General features: G+C 59.8%; 1 protein-coding gene across 1 annotated transcript; it reads left to right on the top strand.

The window, feature by feature from the left end:
- The first annotated feature begins 1,138 nt into the window (after positions 1–1,138).
- On the top strand, positions 1,139–8,903 carry LOC138735306 (serine/threonine-protein phosphatase 4 catalytic subunit-like). The gene is made up of 2 exons (XM_069883211.1): positions 1,139–1,330; positions 7,024–8,903. The coding sequence occupies exons 1-2, from the start codon at positions 1,233–1,235 to the stop codon at positions 7,151–7,153; spliced, it is 228 nt and encodes a 75-aa protein (XP_069739312.1). The 5' UTR covers positions 1,139–1,232; the 3' UTR covers positions 7,154–8,903.
- Positions 8,904–9,125: the final 222 nt, after the last annotated feature.

The following is a 9,125-nucleotide window of genomic DNA, read 5'->3' as shown; positions in this document are numbered from 1 at the left end:
CCCCTTTTTCTCCCCCTTTTCTCCCCTTTTCTCCCCCTTTTCTCCCCCTTTTCTTCCCTTTTCTCCCCTTTTCTCCCCTTTTCTCCCCTTTTCCCCTTTTCTCCCCCTTTTCTCCCCTTTCTCCCCCTTTCTCCCTTTTCCTCTCCCTTTTCTCCCTTTTCTCCCCCTTTTCTCCCCTTTTCTCCCCTTTTTCTCCCCCTTTTCTTCCCCTTTCCTCCCTTTTTCTCCCTTTTCCCTTTCTCCCCTTTTCTCCCCCTCTAACCCCCTTTCTCCCCTTTTCTCCCCTTTTCTCCCCCTTTTCTCCCCTTTTCTCTCCCTTTTCTCCCCCTTTTCTCCCCCTTTTCTCCCCCTTTTCTCCCCTTTTCTCCCCTTTTCTCCCCTTTTCTCCCCTTTTCTTCCCCTTTTCTCCCTTTTCTCCCCTTTCTCCCCTTTCTCCCCCTTTCCTCCCCCTTTTCTCCCCCTTTCTCCCCCTTTCTCCCCCTTTTCTCCCCCTTTCTCCCCTTTTTCTCCCCCTTTTCTCCCCTTTTCTCCCCTTTTCTCCCCCTTTTCTCCCCCTTTTCTCCCCTTTTCTCCCCTTTTCTCCCCTTTTCTCCCCTTTTCTCCCCTTTTCTCCCCTCTAACCCCCTTTTCTCCCTTTTCTCCCCTTTTCTCCCCTCTAACCCCCTTTTCTCCCTTTTCTCCCCTTTTCTCCCCCTTTTCTCCCCTTTTCTCCCCTTTTCTCCCCCTTTTCTCCCCTTTTCTCCCCCTTTTTCCTCCCCCTTTTCTCCCTTTTTCTCCCCTTTTTCTCCCTTTTCTCCCCTTTTCTCCCCCCTTTCTCTCCCTTTTCTTTTCTCCCCTTTTCTCCCCTTTTCTCCCCTTTTCTCCCCTTTTCTCCCCTTTTCTCCTCCTTTTCTCCCCCTTTTCTCTCCCCCTTTTCTCCCCCTCCAACCCCCTTTTCTCCCCTTTTCTCCCCCTTTCTCCCCCTTTCTCCCCTTTTCTCCCCCTTTCTCCCCCTTTTCTCCCCCTCCGACCCCCTTTTCTCCCCTCTAACCCCATTTTCTCCCCCTCTAACCCCATTTTCTCCCCCTCCAACCCATTTTTCTCTCTCTAACCCCTTTTCTCCCCCTGTCCCCCCTTTTCCCCGTCCCGTCCCCCCCGCAGACACGACGGGCTGGGGGGTGTCTCCGCGAGGCGCCGGCTACCTCTTCGGCAGCGACGTGGTGGCGCAGTTCAACGCCTCCAACGACATCGACATGATCTGCCGCGCCCACCAGCTCGTCATGGAGGGCTACAAGTGGCACTTCAGCGAGACCGTCCTCACCGTCTGGTCGGCCCCCAACTACTGCTACCGGTCCGACACGCTAAGGACACGCTAAGGACACGCTAAGGGGGGCGGGGGGGGCGTTCGGGCTGTCTGGTTGGGCTGGGAGGGGTGTTAAGGGGCCCCAACACGCTAAGAACATGCTAAGAACACGCTAAGATCACATCTAGGAGGTTCTGAGGGCCCTAAGATCACGTCTAGGAGGGTCTGAGGTCCCCGAGATCACGTCTAGGAGGGTCTGAGGTCACCGAGATCGCGTCTAGGAGGGTCTGAGGTCCCCGAGATCACGTCTAGGAGGGTCTGAGGTCCCCGAGATCGCGTCTAGGAGGGTCTGAGGTCACCGAGATCACGTCTAGGAGGGTCTGAGGTCCCCGAGATCACGTCTAGGAGGGTCTGAGGTCACCGAGATCGCGTCTAGGAGGGTCTGAGGTCACCGAGATCACGTCTAGGAGGGTCTGAGGTCACCGAGATCACGTCTAGGAGGGTCTGAGGTCACCGAGATCACGTCTAGGAGGGTCTGAGGTCCCCGAGATCACGTCTAGGAGGGTCTGAGGTCACCGAGATCACGTCTAGGAGGGTCTGAGGTCACTAAGATCACGTCTAGGAGGGTCTGAGATCACCGAGATCGCGTCTAGGAGGGTCTGAGGTCCCCGAGATCACGTCTAGGAGGGTCTGAGGTCCCCGAGATCGCGTCTAGGAGGGTCTGAGGTCCCCGAGATCACGTCTAGGAGGGTCTGAGGTCACTAAGATCACGTCTAGGAGGGTCTGAGGTCACTAAGATCACGTCTAGGAGGGTCTGAGGTCACCGAGATCACGTCTAGGAGGGTCTGAGGTCCCCGAGATCACGTCTAGGAGGGTCTGAGGTCACCGAGATCACGTCTAGGAGGGTCTGAGGTCACCGAGATCACGTCTAGGAGGGTCTGAGGTCACCGAGATCACGTCTAGGAGGGTCTGAGGTCACCGAGATCGCGTCTAGGAGGGTCTGAGGTCCCCGAGATCGCGTCTAGGAGGGTCTGAGGTCCCCGAGATCACGTCTAGGAGGGTCTGAGGTCACCGAGATCACGTCTAGGAGGGTCTGAGGTCCCCGAGATCACGTCTAGGAGGGTCTGAGGTCACCGAGATTGCGTCTAGGAGGGTCTGAGGGCCCTAAGATCACGTCTAGGAGGGTCTGAGGTCCCCGAGATCACGTCTAGGAGGGTCTGAGGTCACTAAGATCACGTCTAGGAGGGTCTGAGGTCACCGAGATCGCGTCTAGGAGGGTCTGAGGTCCCCGAGATCACGTCTAGGAGGGTCTGAGGTCACCGAGATCACGTCTAGGAGGGTCTGAGGTCACTAAGATCACGTCTAGGAGGGTCTGAGGTCGCTAAGATCACATCTAGGAGGGTCTGAGGTCCCCGAGATCACGTCTAGGAGGGTCTGAGGTCCCCGAGATCGCGTCTAGGAGGGTCTGAGGTCCCCGAGATCGCGTCTAGGAGGGTCTGAGGTCACCGAGATCACGTCTAGGAGGGTCTGAGGTCCCCGAGATCACGTCTAGGAGGGTCTGAGGTCACCGAGATCACGTCTAGGAGGGTCTGAGGTCCCCGAGATCACGTCTAGGAGGGTCTGAGGTCCCCGAGATCACGTCTAGGAGGGTCTGAGGTCCCCGAGATCACGTCTAGGAGGGTCTGAGGTCCCCGAGATCACGTCTAGGAGGGTCTGAGGTCCCCGAGATCACGTCTAGGAGGGTCTGAGGTCCCCGAGATCACGTCTAGGAGGGTCTGAGGTCCCCGAGATCACGTCTAGGAGGGTCTGAGGTCACCGAGATCGCGTCTAGGAGGGTCTGAGGTCCCCGAGATCGCGTCTAGGAGGGTCTGAGGTCCCCGAGATCACGTCTAGGAGGGTCTGAGGTCACTAAGATCACGTCTAGGAGGGTCTGAGGTCACCGAGATCACGTCTAGGAGGGTCTGAGGTCCCCGAGATCACGTCTAGGAGGGTCTGAGGTCACCGAGATCACGTCTAGGAGGGTCTGAGGTCACTAAGATCACGTCTAGGAGGGTCTGAGGTCACCGAGATCACGTCTAGGAGGGTCTGAGGTCCCCGAGATCACGTCTAGGAGGGTCTGAGGTCACCGAGATCACGTCTAGGAGGGTCTGAGGTCACCGAGATCGCGTCTAGGAGGGTCTGAGGTCACCGAGATCACGTCTAGGAGGGTGTGAGGTCACCGAGATCGCGTCTAGGAGGGTCTGAGGTCACTAAGATCGCGTCTAGGAGGGTCTGAGGTCACTGAGATCACGTCTAGGAGGGTCTGAGGTCACCGAGATCGCGTCTAGGAGGGTCTGAGGTCACCGAGATCGCGTCTAGGAGGGTCTGAGGTCACCGAGATCACGTCTAGGAGGGTGTGAGGTCACCGAGATCGCGTCTAGGAGGGTCTGAGGTCACTAAGATCACGTCTAGGAGGGTCTGAGGTCGCTAAGATCACATCTAGGAGGGTCTGAGGTCCCCGAGATCACATCTAGGAGGGTCTGAGGTCCCCGAGATCGCGTCTAGGAGGGTCTGAGGTCCCCGAGATCGCGTCTAGGAGGGTCTGAGGTCACCGAGATCACGTCTAGGAGGGTCTGAGGTCCCCGAGATCACGTCTAGGAGGGTCTGAGGTCACCGAGATCACGTCTAGGAGGGTCTGAGGTCACCGAGATCACGTCTAGGAGGGTCTGAGGTCCCCGAGATCACGTCTAGGAGGGTCTGAGGTCCCCGAGATCACGTCTAGGAGGGTCTGAGGTCCCCGAGATCACGTCTAGGAGGGTCTGAGGTCCCCGAGATCACGTCTAGGAGGGTCTGAGGTCCCCGAGATCACGTCTAGGAGGGTCTGAGGTCCCCGAGATCACGTCTAGGAGGGTCTGAGGTCCCCGAGATCACGTCTAGGAGGGTCTGAGGTCCCCGAGATCACGTCTAGGAGGGTCTGAGGTCACCGAGATCACGTCTAGGAGGGTCTGAGGTCCCCGAGATCACGTCTAGGAGGGTCTGAGGTCACCGAGATCACGTCTAGGAGGGTCTGAGGTCACCGAGATCACGTCTAGGAGGGTCTGAGGTCACCGAGATCACGTCTAGGAGGGTCTGAGGTCACCGAGATCGCGTCTAGGAGGGTGTGAGGTCACCGAGATCGCGTCTAGGAGGGTCTGAGGTCACCGAGATCGCGTCTAGGAGGGTCTGAGGTCACCGAGATCGCGTCTAGGAGGGTGTGAGGTCACCGAGATCGCGTCTAGGAGGGTCTGAGGTCACCGAGATCACGTCTAGGAGGGTCTGAGGTCACTGAGATCACGTCTAGGAGGGTCTGAGGTCACCGAGATCACGTCTAGGAGGGTCTGAGGTCCCCGAGATCACGTCTAGGAGGGTCTGAGGTCACCGAGATCACGTCTAGGAGGGTCTGAGGTCACCGAGATCGCGTCTAGGAGGGTCTGAGGTCACCGAGATCGCGTCTAGGAGGGTCTGAGGTCACCGAGATCGCGTCTAGGAGGGTCTGAGGTCACCGAGATCACGTCTAGGAGGGTCTGAGGTCACCGAGATCGCGTCTAGGAGGGTCTGAGGTCACCGAGATCGCGTCTAGGAGGGTCTGAGGTCACCGAGATCACGTCTAGGAGGGTCTGAGGTCACCGAGATCACGTCTAGGAGGGTCTGAGGTCCCCGAGATCACGTCTAGGAGGGTCTGAGGTCACCGAGATCACGTCTAGGAGGGTCTGAGGTCACCGAGATCGCGTCTAGGAGGGTCTGAGGTCACTGAGATCACGTCTAGGAGGGTCTGAGGTCACCGAGATCGCGTCTAGGAGGGTCTGAGGTCCCCGAGATCGCGTCTAGGAGGGTCTGAGGTCACCGAGATCACGTCTAGGAGGGTCTGAGGTCACCGAGATCGCGTCTAGGAGGGTCTGAGGTCACCGAGATCGCGTCTAGGAGGGTCTGAGGGCCCTAAGATCACGTCTAGGAGGGTCTGAGGTCACCGAGATCGCGTCTAGGAGGGTCTGAGGTCCCCGAGATCACGTCTAGGAGGGTCTGAGGTCACCGAGATCACGTCTAGGAGGGTCTGAGGTCACTAAGATCACGTCTAGGAGGGTCTGAGGTCGCTAAGATCACATCTAGGAGGGTCTGAGGTCCCCGAGATCACATCTAGGAGGGTCTGAGGTCCCCGAGATCGCGTCTAGGAGGGTCTGAGGTCCCCGAGATCGCGTCTAGGAGGGTCTGAGGTCCCCGAGATCACGTCTAGGAGGGTCTGAGGTCCCCGAGATCACGTCTAGGAGGGTCTGAGGTCACCGAGATCACGTCTAGGAGGGTCTGAGGTCCCCGAGATCACGTCTAGGAGGGTCTGAGGTCACCGAGATCGCGTCTAGGAGGGTCTGAGGTCACTAGGATCACATCTAGGAGGGTCTGAGGTCACCGAGATCACGTCTAGGAGGGTCTGAGGTCCCCGAGATCACGTCTAGGAGGGTCTGAGGTCCCCGAGATCACGTCTAGGAGGGTCTGAGGTCCCCGAGATCACGTCTAGGAGGGTCTGAGGTCCCCGAGATCACGTCTAGGAGGGTCTGAGGTCACCGAGATCACGTCTAGGAGGGTCTGAGGTCACCGAGATCACGTCTAGGAGGGTCTGAGGTCCCCGAGATCACGTCTAGGAGGGTCTGAGGTCCCCGAGATCGCGTCTAGGAGGGTCTGAGGTCACCGAGATCACGTCTAGGAGGGTCTGAGGTCACCGAGATCGCGTCTAGGAGGGTCTGAGGTCACCGAGATCACGTCTAGGAGGGTCTGAGGTCACCGAGATCACGTCTAGGAGGGTCTGAGGTCACCGAGATCGCGTCTAGGAGGGTCTGAGGTCACCGAGATCACGTCTAGGAGGGTGTGAGGTCACCGAGATCGCGTCTAGGAGGGTCTGAGGTCACTAAGATCACGTCTAGGAGGGTCTGAGGTCACCGAGATCACGTCTAGGAGGGTCTGAGGTCACCGAGATCACGTCTAGAAGGGTGTGAGGTCCCCGAGATCACGTCTAGGAGGGTCTGAGGTCACTGAGATCACGTCTAGGAGGGTCTGAGGTCACCGAGATCACGTCTAGGAGGGTCTGAGGTCACTAAGATCACGTCTAGGAGGGTCTGAGGTCCCCGAGATCACGTCTAGGAGGGTCTGAGGTCCCCGAGATCACGTCTAGGAGGGTCTGAGGTCCCCGAGATCACGTCTAGGAGGGTCTGAGGTCACTGAGATCACGTCTAGGAGGGTCTGAGGTCACCGAGATCGCGTCTAGGAGGGTCTGAGGTCCCCGAGATCGCGTCTAGGAGGGTCTGAGGTCACTGAGATCGCGTCTAGGAGGGTCTGAGGTCACTGAGATCACGTCTAGGAGGGTCTGAGGTCACTAAGATCACGTCTAGGAGGGTCTGAGGTCACTGAGATCACGTCTAGGAGGGTCTGAGGTCACTAAGATCATGTCTAGGAGGGTCTGAGGTCACTAAGATCACGTCTAGGAGGGTCTGAGGTCACTGAGATCACGTCTAGGAGGGTCTGAGGTCCCCGAGATCACGTCTAGGAGGGTCTGAGGTCACTGAGATCACGTCTAGAAGGTTCTAAGGTTGCTCAGATCATGGCTAGAACACGCTAAGGGCTGGTGGGACCGGAATGGGGGTGTCCCCCTCCTCCGGTGGGGCTGGAGGTGGCGTGGAGGGGTCGTGACACGCTAAGAACACGCTAAGAACACGCTAAGGCCGCGTGTGTTGCAGGTGCGGGAACGTGGCGGCCATCCTGGAGCTGGACGAGCACCTGCAGAAGGAATTCATCATCTTCGAGGCGGCGCCGCAGGAGACGCGCGGCATCCCCTCCAAGAAGCCCGTGGCCGACTACTTCCTCTGAGCCCCGGCCACCACGAGCCACCCAGGGCCACCAGGAGCCACCTTAGGGCCACCAAGACCCCAGGAGGCGCGAGGTGGCATCTAGGGGGGCTTTGGGTGTCGTCCTGGGCCACCAAGAGCCGCCTCGGGGCCACGAAGACCCCAGGTGGCATCTAGGGAGGCTTTGGGTGTCGCCTTGACCCCTCCTGGGCCACCAAGAGCCACCTCGGGGCCACCAAGACCCCAGGAGGCACGAGGTGGCATCTAGGGAGGCTTTGGGTGTCATCCTGGGCCACCAAGAGCCACCTCGGGGCCACCAAGTCCCCAGGAGGCGTGAGGTGGCCACTGCTGGTGGCATCTAGGGAGGCTTTGGGTGTCGTCCTGGGCCACCAAGAGCCGCCTCGGGGCCACCAAGTCCCCAGGAGGTGCGAGGTGGCACCTAGGGAGGCTTTGGGTGTCACCTTGACCCCTCCTGGGCCACCAAGAGCCACCTCAGGGCCACGAAGACCCCAGGTGGCATCTAGGGGGGCTTTGGGTGTCACCTTGACCCCTCCTGGGCCACCAAGAGCCACCTTAGGGCCACCAGAAGCCACCTTGGGCCACCAAATCCCCAGGAGGCGTGAGGTGGCCACTGCTGGTGGCATCTAGGGGGGCTTTGGGTGTCGTCCTGGGCCACCAAGAGCCACCTCGGGGCCACCAAGTCCCCAGGAGGCGCGAGGTGGCATCTAGGGGGGCTTTGGGTGTCATCCTGGGCCACCAAGAGCCACCTCGGGGCCACCAAGACCCCAGGTGGCATCTAGGGGGGCTTTGGGTGTCACCTTGACCCCTCCTGGGCCACCAGAAGCCACCTCGGGGCCACCAAGACCCCAGGAGGCGTGAGGTGGCATCTAGGGAGGCTTTGGGTGTCATCCTGGGCCACCAAGAGCCACCTCGGGGCCACCAAGTCCCCAGGAGGCGTGAGGTGGCCACTGCTGGTGGCATCTAGGGGGGCTTTGGGTGTCGTCCTGGGCCACCAAGAGCCGCCTCGGGGCCACCAAGTCCCCAGGAGGCGCGAGGTGGCATCTAGGGGGGCTTTGGGTGTCATCCTGGGCCACCAAGAGCCACCTCGGGGCCACCAAGACCCCAGGTGGCATCTAGGGGGGCTTTGGGTGTCACCTTGACCCCTCCTGGGCCACCAAGAGCCACCCCGGGGCCACCAAGTCCCCAGGAGGCGTGAGGTGGCATCTAGGGAGGCTTTGGGTGTCATCCTGGGCCACCAAGAGCCACCTCGGGGCCACCAAGACCCCAGGTGGCATCTAGGGGGGCTTTGGGTGTCACCTTGACCCCTCCTGGGCCACCAAGAGCCACCTCGGGGCCACCAAGTCCCCAGGAGGCGTGAGGTGGCATCTAGGGAGGCTTTGGGTGTCATCCTGGGCCACCAAGAGCCACCCCGGGGCCACCAAGTCCCCAGGAGGCGTGAGGTGGCATCTAGGGAGGCTTTGGGTGTCATCCTGGGCCACCAAGAGCCACCTCGGGGCCACCAAGTCCCCAGGAGGCGTGAGGTGGCATCTAGGGAGGCTTTGGGTGTCATCCTGGGCCACCAAGAGCCACCTCGGGGCCACCAAGTCCCCAGGAGGCGCGAGGTGGCCGCTGCTGGTGGCATCTGGGGGGGCTTCGAGGGTCCCCGTGGCCTTTGGGGCCACCAAATCCCCCCCCGGGGCCACCAAATCCCTCCCCTCCCCCTTCCCCTCCGGGTTTTTTCGATGCCGTTTCTGTCTTTTTAGATAAAAAAGGTAAAAAAAAAAAAAAAAGGAGTGATGGTGAGTGAATGGGGGGCGGCTATAGGGGCCCTATGGGGATCTATAGGGGCTCTGAGGGCTCTATAGGGTCTCTATGGAGGCTCTATAGGGGCTCTGAGGGCTCTCTAGTGTCTCTATGGAGGCTCTATAAGGGCTCTGAGGTTTCTATAGTGTCTCTATGGAGGCTCTATAGGGGCTCTGAGGGCTCTATAGTGT

Source organism: Phaenicophaeus curvirostris, unplaced genomic scaffold (assembly GCF_032191515.1).
Source record: "Phaenicophaeus curvirostris isolate KB17595 unplaced genomic scaffold, BPBGC_Pcur_1.0 scaffold_686, whole genome shotgun sequence".
Classification (NCBI taxonomy): domain Eukaryota; kingdom Metazoa; phylum Chordata; class Aves; order Cuculiformes; family Cuculidae; genus Phaenicophaeus; species Phaenicophaeus curvirostris.
The sequence above is the reverse complement of the archived record's forward strand: the minus strand, read 5'-3'. Positions and strand labels throughout refer to the sequence as shown.